Source organism: Zootermopsis nevadensis, unplaced genomic scaffold (assembly GCF_977971745.1).
Source record: "Zootermopsis nevadensis isolate Lab colony 2312 unplaced genomic scaffold, Znev_1.0 Znev_ptg000005l, whole genome shotgun sequence".
Classification (NCBI taxonomy): domain Eukaryota; kingdom Metazoa; phylum Arthropoda; class Insecta; order Blattodea; family Termopsidae; genus Zootermopsis; species Zootermopsis nevadensis.
In genome coordinates this window covers 921618-934868 of record NW_028259137.1, presented here as the reverse complement: position 1 = coordinate 934868, position 13251 = coordinate 921618, and the positions used below count along the sequence as shown (strand labels likewise).

Below are 13251 nucleotides of genomic sequence, written 5' to 3'. Positions count from 1 at the left end.
CACTTACTAAATCGTGTCTTGGATGTTTATAGTGCATCAACAAAGATATAAATTTTAAAATGGTAATACAGAGTAATCAGAAAATTATGTGTACAAAAGACACATCACATAACCTGCTCGCACTAGTCCGTCAGTTGTCTTTCAACATTTAAAGTGCAAAGATATCTTTTTTAACGAGTGCAATGAGTGTTCATTTTCCAGCACCACCTGGCATCTCGTTCCTATTTAACTCACCCGAATAAGGTTAGGGATATGTTTCACAATTCTCCTGTGCCAAACAAATCGAAAATATCTTGTCTGGTGAACCTTTTCTGTGACACAGGAAGTGTCCACGACAAAAAACATTATGAAAAAATTTTGGTATTAAGTGGCAACTATTTGGATGATATTTGTCAAACTTTGTTACGCTCTCCACAAAAGTTACTGAGAAAACTTTCTCTATACAGTGAATTATCATAATGAATTGTATACAAGCCTACAAAGACTTTAAAAACTTCATCCATATTGTGTACATGTCACATACAAACACAAGGAACCTGATGGGGAAAAACCGCTTCAGTACCGCAGATGGTTTACGCATTTCATTCCACGGAGTACAGACATTTCTGATAAAGTTTTCTACAATGATAAAGTATGGTTCCGCCTAAGTGGATGCATTAATAGCAAAAATGGAGTGCTGAAAACCTGCATACAAAGACCTTAAAGTCAGAGTATGGTGTGTTGTTTCTTGACAGAAGATAACTGGTCCCATTTTCTTTAGTTAAACAATAACAGCTGAATGTTACCAAAAATTTATTATAAATTTAATTTCCCTTTTGAAAGTTGATGCACTGGTTTCAGTCATATGGGACTACATTGCACACAGAAAATTCAGTAATGCAGATGTTGAGTAAATTCTTTGGTGGTCACATTTCTCAAAACTTGTGTTCCCATTGATCCCCAGATCTATCACCACTGGATTCCTATCTTTCCAGAGTTTTTGAAGAACATAAAAAAATTACCCGCACACATTGGAATAACCGAAACAAAATAACGCGCATTTCAAATGTCACTGCAGAAAATCTTCATTGAGTTGCATCATTATCATATTATTCCACATTTGTTGCACAATTCTGACATATGAATTTCATTATATTTATTCTACTTTGCAATTTTAATTCACCAGGTTTCTCAAATATTAAAACTTAAAATATTATTTATGCAAAATTATTCTATCAAATTTAAAATATTTAATGTATTATTATGTTCATTTCACATCACTTGCACAATTCTAATAAACTTCTTCTTCTGTTCCATTTGTTTTAATTCACCAAGTTCTTTTCTTTTTGTAATTTAAAATAACAATTACAAGAAATTGTTCCATCAAAATTAAAAACCTCAACTTACTATCATTCCATTTTGATTATACCATTCACTGAGCTGTGTTGCCACATGTCTCATTTCCTTCTTTGTGTACATGTTAAACTCCTACTCCTTCAAATATTATGAAAAATAATGTTTATATGTCTCGTAAACATTACATAAAATAATGCACAGCTATAGGCTAATGTGTACATACAGTTACTAGTAGGAAATAAAAGATAGCCCAAGGAGGCTGGAATCTGCATGCTAAATAATGTAATGGTGATAAATATTGTCATTTAAGGACATATAGTGACAACAATAAAATAATTTGTTGATGTTCTTTCAAGTTCTGGTGCCATGTGGATTGGCTGGTAAGATGCCAATGTTTTAGAGATGCACACTGTCTCCATCTACTGGCCAGTCCATGCAGCACCAAAACCCAAAACAACATCAACATCGTCACCAAACTTCAAACCTCACAAAACAAAGGAAGTTATTCTTTGTGCTTAAATAAGCACCATTTATGAAGATATTTGCAGGCAAGAAGGTGCATTAGTATGTATTCTTAACCATGTTATGTAAATGGTCAGCTCAATGCCCTGGCTGCTTTTCCTGGAAGGAGATCTGGGGTACCCACCTGATAGGAGGCTGGGTAGACCCCAGAGACAGTGTGGGCACAGTGCTGCCCCTGAATGCAATCAAACTGTGATTGTTCAGTCACTACATTGGGAGAAAACTAAACCAATTAAAATGTCGTATGGAAGAACTGACTATGAATAAAAGGTTGAAACACACAGCCATTGATAAAATATAACCAAACTACAAAACACGAGAATGATCAGTAATTTAACATGCGAATATGGCCGATATAAACATACGCTGGTGACTTTCGTTAGCATTCAGATAAAATTATTTCTGGACACGACGTTGAAACCACTGCGACAAAAAAATTACTGTATTCTGATGAAGAGTTGTTTTTCGGTGATTTGAATGTGGATTATTCATGATGCACTTTATGCTCTCACGGGGGAAAAACACAAAACAAAAAAACATCACGCTTGCGCAGACGGCAAAACGTAAAAACTAATGATTCTAAAACCGAAGATAAGAGATCAATGTTTCACGGGAAATGGAACTAAATAAGCAAACGAGAAAAAGGCGTACATACAGATGCTCTTGGAAAAAAATAAAACCTGCAAAATACACCTACAAGCTTTTAAAATCTATGACAATGGTTACTCGTGGCTGATACGGAACAAGAGTTTACCCTATGAACTTTGTCACTGCGTTCCTTGAGTCTCTGTCCCAGTTTTTCAAGAATACTTCCTTCAGGTAACGGAATGTCTGGTGCAGAACTTGGTCCTTCGTCCACTATCAAAGGCGGTGGGCTTTGACATTCGGCCAAAGTTGCCGCTCTCGGTGGTAGAAGCGGTCTACGTATTCCACATGTTCGTAGACCTCTTTGAGTAGGCTGTGGTGACGAGGCTTCTGTTCTTGCCTTAGAAACAGATTCATCATCTGAATTGTCCTCGCCCGAAACTGGTTGATATTCCGTGTCAGAATTACGTGACAAATGAGGTAGGCGATTAGGTTTGTTGCTACTGTCAAGTTCCGTATCGGAATCACAACTATCACCATCACCTTCAGCACCTGTTGTTGATGCAGAGCCACCTCGGTACAGTATGTGCCGTAGTAGATGTCTGGGAACGCCAGCACGGTTGGTAGGCTGCTGTTCATTATCCAACACCTGTAAATCTCCTCCAACCTCCTGTTCTTCGTCTCTCCTTAATCTATCTCCCAGACGAGCCAGCTTCGTCTTCACACGCCTAAGGGCACTCGCCTCAACCTGCATAGTTCGCCATGTTTACCATAAAAAACAACACTCACACAACACTCGCTTTAATCTTCTCTCCATTTGAATACTACTACAACTTCTTCCATAACATAACACAGCCACCGACTCACACATTCTGCACTAATCCTGCGTCTGACAACAAGATACTCTTCTCATTGAGCAGGTAAAAGTATTCTGCTACCACCTCAAGCGCACGCCTATAATACTCCTAGTACATAAGATCAATGTGGAATCCACGTGACACAACGTCACAAGGCCAACCACCTATAATGCGCCAGCGCAGTACGTAACAACCACGGAACTTGAATCGCGAGTCTCGTTATTGTGCGTTTTTTGCACGGTATACACAAAATGAACGTGTCTGTCCGTGCGTCTATCCGTCCACGTGTTTGAACTGGAGAACTGTTGGACGGATTTTGATTAAATATGAAATTTACATCATGTCACTAAACGTTAACCCAAGCTTCTACTTTTTATAGTAGCATTTGAGGTTCTCACGGGGCTGAGTACGAAGATGGCTGTCTTTTGGGTTGTAGCGCTGTCTCCATCATCAGGGCGATTATGGAATAAACAAAAACTTCTGAAACGTCAGCAAACTTCTACACGACGCTACAACTCAGAAGACAGCCATCTTTGTACGTTTTAATTTTCGTACAATGAGTAATACCAATGTCCACAGCCGGTTTAACGACTAGGCTAGGGCGGCAAAATCTGAGTCAACTGAAACATGGCGACGATGCGAACGTTTGAGGTTATGCCCGACAAATTTAAAGTTCTTTCCAAGAAGAAGAAGAAAATTAATAATAACATCCCGGGCGAACACGACATCAGGGAACTGCAGAAGACCGCCATTTTGGGATCTTCATACATCATTCGAAAGACGCTGTCATAAAATAAAATTATGTAATACGTGTGGCACTTGCTAAAAACAATATGGATCCCGGAAATAGCTGCTGCCATATGCACCTTAGGGACAAGGTCTGCCTCGGGTACATGGGAGTACATACCACATAAAGTGGTGAATAGATGGAATAATAATAATAATAATAATAATAAAACAATTAAAGTCGATAGGGATCTTAGCGTAGCTAATTTACATCAGTTGATTTACCAAAATACGACTGGCTTGTAAAATTTCAATTGAAAGTTGTCTGTATAGTCAAAATAGGAAAACGCTTTGTTTTATAACAAACGTCTATTTTACTCTGAAGTTAATAGCTTGCGACAAATCTTGAAGTATACATATCTATATAGTATAGTGCACTTAATGGTCTAATACAGGGGTCGGCAAACATTTTTTCTAAAGGGCCAAATAGTAAATATTTTAGGCTTTGCGAGCCAAGAGGCAAACTCGAGGATATTTATAAAGGTAAGTCTACTTATGTAACAAGAAAAAACCAAGTTTTAACAAACTTATTGGACAAAATGTAACGTAATAATAATAAGTAAACTACAATTGTTTGAAATACAGCTCTACTAATGAGAAGAATGGAATTGCCTGTTATGAGATAACGTTTCACCAAACTGAGGTTTAAATTTAGTACTCCCTATCATCAAAATTGATTGTAAATGGTCATCCGTTAATGCTAACCTGTATTGAGATTTTACATATTTCATCTTTCAAAATGTCTTTTCACACAGGTAGGTGCTGCCAAATACAGATATAAATCCCCGAGCGTATGATTTTAATTGACCGTATTCATCTCAAGGGTAATAAAATGAGAACAAAATGTCACAGAACAGCTATACATGTGGCAATGGAAACGCTGCGAATGTCACAGCCAAGGCCGCCAAGCAGCGTAAGAATGCGAAGCTATAGGAGCGCCACATACGGTCTTTCTCTCAACTACTCAACTCGGCTGTTTCGTTATAGCGCGTACTTTGAAATTTCAAAGAATTTAAATATGTAAAATCCGTTCTTAGCTCGCGGGCCGTACAAAAAGACTTCTATTTGAGATTTTTCAATTAAATTCATTTATTTAAGTGCTTGACAACAGCCAAAAAGGCCAATAACAGCACTAAACCAGAGTGCATGATAAAATATAATAAGTAATTAATTTATTTCAATAATAATAAAAGTAAAACAAACAAATGAAACTAAATATATAAATGTACCATATTAATAATAATAATAATAATTCGATTCATTTATTCAATCATATTTCACAAATAAATGGGCTAAATATGATACCTAAGTAATATAATTCAATTTAATAATTCTAAATAAAATAAATAATACTAAATAATAATAATAATTAAATTCCTTATGCCCTCCTCTTAAGTTTTATACAAACAAATTAACCATAAGAGAAGAAAGAAAAAGTTTAAAATTTATGTCTGAGTATGCAATAGTGGAAAGTATTTAAAATGGACTGCAATTCCCTCCATCTTCTTTTGCGAGTGAATTGGTAAAAATTTCCAAATCGATATTAATTGCAAAGGTGCAAAGAACATGTTTGGAAACCGTGTATTCCCGTACGTATTACACCTGTCTTCCCTTGTTTATAACTTTGAAGATGAAGATAATCTAATTCATATTTATAATGCAGTTTTTACCTCAAAAAGATCGACTGGTTAACGCTGTTTAAAAACATGATCATTGTCTATTCTGAGATTCATACAAAACCCACAAATTTACTATATGAACAAAATGTCACAATCCAATACCTCGATACTTTCTTAATTGTCCAACAAATCGATGTTTTGTATCGAAACCGAAAGCAAGACATCGATTAAGTCCACAGATACGACCTTCAGGAACGTGAATAAGACGATATGCGCACTGTCACAGAATCTCTCGACTTTCCTAATCAATACCGTTCACATTTCACTTCACCTGAGACCCAGCGAGACTCCAGGTTCTCACGGCGACAAATACGAAGATAACCGTCTTCTGGTAAGTTTCGTCGTGTAGTCTGGTAGAAACTAACCGATACTTATAAGACGCTTACTCCTTCCATCATCAGGGAGATGACTTCTAATGATAGAACAGTAAATCTTCTGAAACGTCTGTCAATTTCTACCAGACTACACGGCAAAACATTCCAGAATACAGTCACCTTCATTTGAAAGCCTTTCAACTTTTTGCAGTGATTTTATATTTCTACATCACTATGTGTATGCAGACCTGTCCCTCAAAGTAGTCAACCAATTTCATAATTATATTACATCTGGTACTGGCGGTTTATACCAAACGTTCTTAGACGTGCTACATACTCGACCCACCCAATGCTGATTGTCTATGAAGCTCCTGACTATACAATTTTATCCAATGATAAATAGACCCTAAGAGAAGCACTCTTATGCACAAATAAAGCATTTAAAATGCATGTAAGCTAATTCATTAGAATATGGTAAGGCTTAATTATCTCACAGCACGATAACATCTCGCTTAAAAAACAAAACAAGAGACAAATGCTATACGAGGTGCGATCGAAAGGTTTCCAGACTGCGCGTATAAAAACCCGTACACTTATCTCAGGTATTAAATTCATCCATCACCCTCGAAGTAGTTCCCCTGGGAGTGAACACAACGATCCCAGCGCCACTGCCAAGCCTGGAAGCATCCCTGGAAATCTTTCTTTGTCAGCCTGTCAAGCACCATCTGCGATTCTGCCTGAATCTCTTCTATCGTCTCAAATCTCCTTCCCTTTAGCTGAATTTTCATCTTTGGGAAGAGGAAGAAGTCACACGGAGCTAAATCCGGCGAATAAGGAGGGTGCGGGATGACGGCCATGGTGTTTGAGGCCAAAAACTGCTGAACTTTGAGGGCGGCCTTGGCACAAACTTAGCTGTGATGCGTCGCATGTGGAGTTCTTCCTTTAGAATCAGCTGACAGGCCCCATAGCCTATCCCAACAATGTCGCACAAGTCGTTGATGGTACGACGTCGATCTTCGTGAATGGCCTGCCGAATCTTCGTAACATTTTCGGGCGTTGTGCTCGAAGATGGTCGTCCAGAACGCTCGTCATCATCGACAGCGGTTCGGCCATTTTTAAAACGTGAATGCCACACAAAAGTTTGTGCACGACCCATTGCGGACTCCCCAAATGCTTGCTTTAGCATTTCATAGGTTTCCGTAGCCGTTTTGGCGAGTCTTTGGCAAAATTTGATGCACACGCCATTCCGAAATCGCAGGAGGGTCGGTGTAATGCACTACCAAAACGCCCGCCCGTAACTAAGAAACAAATGCTAATTCGATGATGCCGGCTGGCACACTGATTCACTATGAATGTAGGCCGCACCCCGTAGCGGCAGAAGCTCGTACTACATCCGGTTCGCCCTCTATTGACACAGTCTTTAAACTTTCCGATCGCACCTCGTACGTACTGACGCTAGGCAGCTATGATGTAGCCAAAGTTAATCAACACATCCGCTAACAAATTGTATATTAGTATTTTGTAAATCCTCTAACAGAATTTTCTGTAGAGAACTGCGTTACTTTCATTAGACCTAACAGGCTAACACGGATAACTTGGTTGATCATTTATATCTCCGAGGTGGGCTTAAAATTTAAACCTGTAGATGAAGGCTGTCACAACACCATACATAAGAAGTATGATTACTTGCATAAAAAGACAAAGTTACCGTAAATCACCTCCTTACTCACCCCTCCGCCATGCATCGACCACAATGACATCTTTCGGCCAGAAACGCAGTCATCACAATGGACATCAAAAATTATATTAGAACATTTATTAATATTTGGGGCGGTCAAGGCCTGTAATAGGTTGTAGAACCCGTGATGATGATTTATTAATATTAAGTAGACTATCACGTTTCGTGTTCCTTTAGATTCCCCTAACCTCATTTTTCCCCACAAGGTCTTAACAACGCTTATCGAAGTTTTACCATTCGAGGGAGTTTTCAAGAACGTAAATACGTTGAAAATATTTTGTCTTCCCGTCTGATTTCTAAGAACCTGAAAATTAAAGTATACAAAACAATAATCTTGCCTGTTGTTTTGTATGGGTGCGAAACATGGTCTCTCACTCGGAGGGAGGAACACAGATTGCAGGTGTTTGAGAATCGGGTGTTGAGGAGGATATTTGGTCCTAAGAGGGAAGACGATGGGGCGTGGAGAAAACTGCATTTTGATGAGCTTAAAAATTTGTACTCCTCCCCCAGTATTGTGAGGGTGATTAAGTCGAGAAGAATGAGATGGGCTGGGCATGTAGCGCGCATGGATGGGACAAGATGTGTGCACCTGGTATTGGTTGGGAAGCCTGAGGGGAAGAGACCGCTGGGGAGACCTAGACGTAGATGGGAAGATAATGTCAGGCGGGATCTATGGGAGATAGGAGTTGAAGGAAACTGGATTTTGTTGGCCCAGGACAGGGTCCGGTGGAGGGTTTGGTTAATTCGGTGATGAACCTTCGGGTTCGGTAAGCCATCTGGTTGGTTGGGTCCACTATTTGGGAAGCCTGAGGGGAAGAGACCGCTGGGGAGACCTAGACGTAGATGGGAAGATAATGTCAGGCGGGATCTATTGGAGATAGGAGATGAAGGAGACTGGATTTTGTTGGCCCATGACGGGGTCCGGTGGAGGGTTTGGTTAATTCGGTGATGAACCTTCGGGTTCGGTAAGCCATCTAGTTAGTTAGTTAGTTAACCCCCAGGAACAGCCAAGATGTGTTGTAACCTTTCATCACTCAGTATTTAGTCACGTAACCAAACGAAAAATTCTGTGCGTCTTCTCGGTTGAGACGTCACGTGATCTTTAGATGGTTAACAGCGTTTCGGAGAAACAAATCATCTTCTATCCGGAAGATGGAAGCGATATATTCCTCCGAAACTCCGGTTACCACCCTCAAGAACACAATCCACATTTTCAGTGCATGAAAACCTAAAACATCAATTCTCCATAACGAGTCGTGGTCGATATTTATATGATCGTCGTGATTATGTCATAAAGGTCACTGGGTCACACACTTGATTCGCTCCCGTTGACTAGAATGAGAATTTTTAAAATCAATACTGTCGGTTCCTTTTGACAGATGCTGTGATATCTCCGTAGTAGACCTGTCTATCTTTGTTGCGTTAAAGGAGAGAGCAGCCAGTATTAATGTTTTGTAATTGAGAGGTCCTGGTTCCGTTGCCAACATCTCGGCCCAGATACGTGTTATCCTTATTTTTTCGAGGCCTTTCGAGGTCTCTCCAGAAAAAAAAATGACAGGCTAACACGTTAATCATGACAGCTTCTATCCACGTATTATTCACAAATCATCTTAAAGGTACACTAATCGACCAAAGCTTATTCAGATTAAAGTTGTCTCTCTTCAAAGACAAGTGTCAGCCATTATCAAAGACCATTACAGCCAACTCTCGGTTGACGATCGTCACAATTCATTCAAAAGTTCTTAAAGTCGCCAATAGATAGAGTTCCTTATAAAACCAAATACCAAACGTATAGTGAACATAATTGTAAGATTTAAATAAATAAACTTTTAAAAAATGTATTTATTACAATAATTATCAGAAAAATATTATATGATAATTATACTGAACTGTTCTTGGTTAATAAAACTAATCTTTTATTTTATTTTACGTTAAGTATCGTATACGATAAACCATATATACATTATAATAAAACGTATTGTATAGACCATTAGATGTTTAGTAAATGGTTTTAGTGCATTAAAATGGCTGCTAACGTATACGATACGTATCGTAAAAGCTCAGGAATGAAAGATACACATAACGAACAACTCGTTCGTAAACCGAGAGTTTCCTGTATAGCAAAAATACTCCTTAAAACTCGGTGCACTGATACATTTGGTTCATAACACTGACCATAACATAACCTAACAAATCACTGACAAATTTATATCTGTAATGAAGTTCAGTGAAGAACAAATTGGCACTGCCTGGGAAACTTCACAGACGAAAACATATCTTTCCTCGTTAAAATGTAATGTCTCTCACGTCTCTTATTAGTTCCGCTTTAAGCGGAACATCTGTTAGGATTCAAGGTTCTCACGGTGGTAAGAACAAAGATGGCTGCCTTCCGTGTTGCTGTGTAGTCTGGTAGAAGTTTACTTACGTATCAGACATGTTTAGAGCCTCAATAATGAGTGTTGCCTCCACCATCGCCCTGATGATAGAGGCAGCAAGGGCCTCTGAAACGCTGGTAAATTTCTACTATACTATATGACGCTAAAACCCAGACATTCATCTTCTTGGGTGGGGTTCGACCCTTTGTGATACACAACAGCCCGTTACATGAGCTCTTTAATAACATCACTGGCTTTGGTGAAAATAAACGCGTATACTATGCAAACTGAAGACATTACCGACATGGGAACAGAGACAGCGAGCTACAAAGTACTGCCGGTGAAAAATAATGTTTGTAGTGAGGACAGTATACGAGGTGCGATCGGAAAGTTTCAAGACTGTGTCAATAGAGGGCGAACCGGATGTAGTACGAGCTTCTGCCGCTAGGAGGTGCGGCCTACATTCATAGCGAATCAGTGTGCCAGCCGGCATCATCGAATTAGCATTTGTTTCTTAGTTACGGGCGTTTTGGTAGTGCATTACACCGACCCTCCTGCGATTTCGGAATGGCGTGTGCATCAAATTTTGCCAAAGACTCGCCAAAACGGCTACGGAAACCTATGAAATGCTAAAGCAAGCATTTGGGGAGTCCGCAATGGGTCGTGCACAAACGTTTGTGTGGCATTCACGTTTTAAAAATGGCCGAACCTCTGTCGATGATGACGAGCGTTCTGGACGACCATCTTCGAGCACAACGCCCGAAAATGTTACGAAGATCGACGTCGTACCATCAATGACTTGTGCGACATTGTTAGGATAGACTATGGGACCTGTCAGCTGATTCTAAAGGAAGAACTCCACATGCGACGCATCGCAGCCAAGTGTGTGCCAAGGCTCCTGTCTGAGGACCAGAAGCAGAATCGACTTCTCGTTTGTCAGGAGCTCAAAGATCTTGCAAAAACCGACCCCAACTTCCTTTCTAAGCTCCGTGTGACTTCTTCCTCTTCCCAAAGATAAAAATTCAGCTAAAGGGAAGGAGATTTGAGACGATAGAAGAGATTCAGGCAGAATCGCAGATGGTGCTTGACAGGCTGACAAAGAAAGATTTCCAGGGATGCTTCCAGGCTTGGCAGCGGCGCTGGGATCGTTGTGTTCACTCCCAGGGGAACTACTTCGAGGGTGATGGATGCATTTAATACCTGAGATAAGTGTACGGGTTTTTATACGCGCAGTCTGGAAACGTTCCGATCGCACCTCGTATACTACTATATCTGCTATACCTCCCAGCCCTCTGATTTCCTTCCTCGCCTTCTACTATTAACTGACGTGGAATGCACAGATTCCTCCTGACTGCTGTACGTTTATTATCCCACTTACACATGACTGAAATAAACATTTTCTATTTTTCTTTTAAAAAAGTCGTGTTTGTGTTTTTATTTACTTGTAGGGCTATACTAAATCTTCAGTCACGGTAAAATTTCTATACATTTTTAAATTTAAATACAGTATATTCCGGTTAATTGGGTCATCGGTTAATCGGGGCGGCCGTTTATTTGGGGCAAATCTTAAAGAACAGACATTTTTAACTCTTTACGTGGAACTTCGCATAATTGGGCCAAAGTGTTCTAGTCCCGATGCGTCCCAATTAACCGGAATCCACTGTATATTTTAATGGTATCTATACCTTAATCACCCCCTCCACCACGTACTGGGGGCATCTTCCTTCCCTAGTCATTTCCTAGCTTTCTTAATATCAAACCCCTTGCTTCAACTTAACCTAACCTAACCTAAACTAACCTAACCTAACCAAACCTAACCTAACTTCCCACATTTCTTGTAGTACAACACTGTTATCGGCGAATCAGAAAATTACAAAGAATAATGAACATACTCCACTGGGCCTTACTTGAGGTTACACGAGCGTTTTAGACAGAAAGGCATCAGGAGAATGTTAAACCATCATAATGCTACGTAATCTGATACCACGCTGAATTACTCAAGAACGCGTAGAGCGTTGAGAATTTGATATCCTCGTCAGTACACTATTCCCAAGCTACAGCTGAAATTCCAGACCCATCTCCATTAATTTCTTGAAGAATCCCTTCCCAGTGGCAACTATATGTACCACCTTAAATAATGATCAAAAGAAACATTACGTATTTTGTTCACAGAATGTATCTATAGGTTTCAAGAGTTTATCAGACTAAACAGTAATTTCCCAAAGATCATTAACATGTTATTTTGTTATAAGGAGACGCGTTGTGTTTTGATGATGGCTACCTTCTGTAGCTCCGTGTACGTAACGTATTTATTTGTAATTTAATAATATAGTAAATATAGCTATGAACTGAAATGATTTTAAGTGGTCTGTTTCATTAGTCTTCCGTATTATCCGACCATCCTTCGGTCCCGTTTAGGTCGGGTAAGCTGAACTCTACATTATCAGTTCCGATCATCTGTATAACACGTGAGAGTTTTAGAATTTCTAAAAACCTCAAAAAAACAATGAAATATTAAAATTGGTTGTGAGTTTCGTAAAAATCATATTTATGACATCTGTGAAATATTTTTAAAACATCTATGGAGATGTTTCTAACACCTAGTGTTAAGACATGCTTAATATAGCATGTATTTGAACGTAACTAACATCTTGATGGCAGAATCCAAAAGTTTCAACACCGTTATAACAAAATTTCAAACGATCCTGAATTAGTTATATTAGGTCTCGAATTCCTGTTATCAAACCTGTCTAAGACTAATCTTAATATTTTCCCACACTGTCTTCTCGGTATTCTATGTGAAATTTTCTAAACTTTTCTACATTCCTCGTCTCATCCATCTAGTCACATACGATCACCACCCAAGCTTCCAATATTTTCATTACTTTTATAAATTGCCTATATAAATGATGATTATCCCTGAACAATTTGTTTCCACACATTTGTAAGTTACCGTTAAAATAATAATGTGAGGTTAGTGTTCTTATTTGACATGAAAGTAAACTAAGTAAGCTAGACGCCATGCAGGCACTTGGGGGGAGAGAAGGTGTAGCTCCTACT

The 13251-nt window shown here is 39.2% G+C and overlaps 1 protein-coding gene across 11 annotated transcripts in view; it reads right to left on the bottom strand.

Moving 5' to 3' along the window:
• Positions 1 to 13251, bottom strand: part of Mctp (multiple C2 domain and transmembrane region protein) — a 245213-nt gene that overhangs the window by 44809 nt on the left and 187153 nt on the right. For 2 of the 11 annotated variants that reach the window (XM_022072963.2, XM_022072964.2), the window contains exon 1: positions 2612 to 3437. The exons of the other annotated variants lie outside the window; for them this stretch is intronic. In XM_022072963.2, the coding sequence (XP_021928655.1) occupies positions 2612 to 3196 (585 nt within the window). In that variant the 5' untranslated portion in view covers positions 3197 to 3437. Of the gene's footprint in view, positions 1 to 2611; positions 3438 to 13251 lie in introns of those variants that run through there. 11 annotated transcript variants of the gene reach the window in all.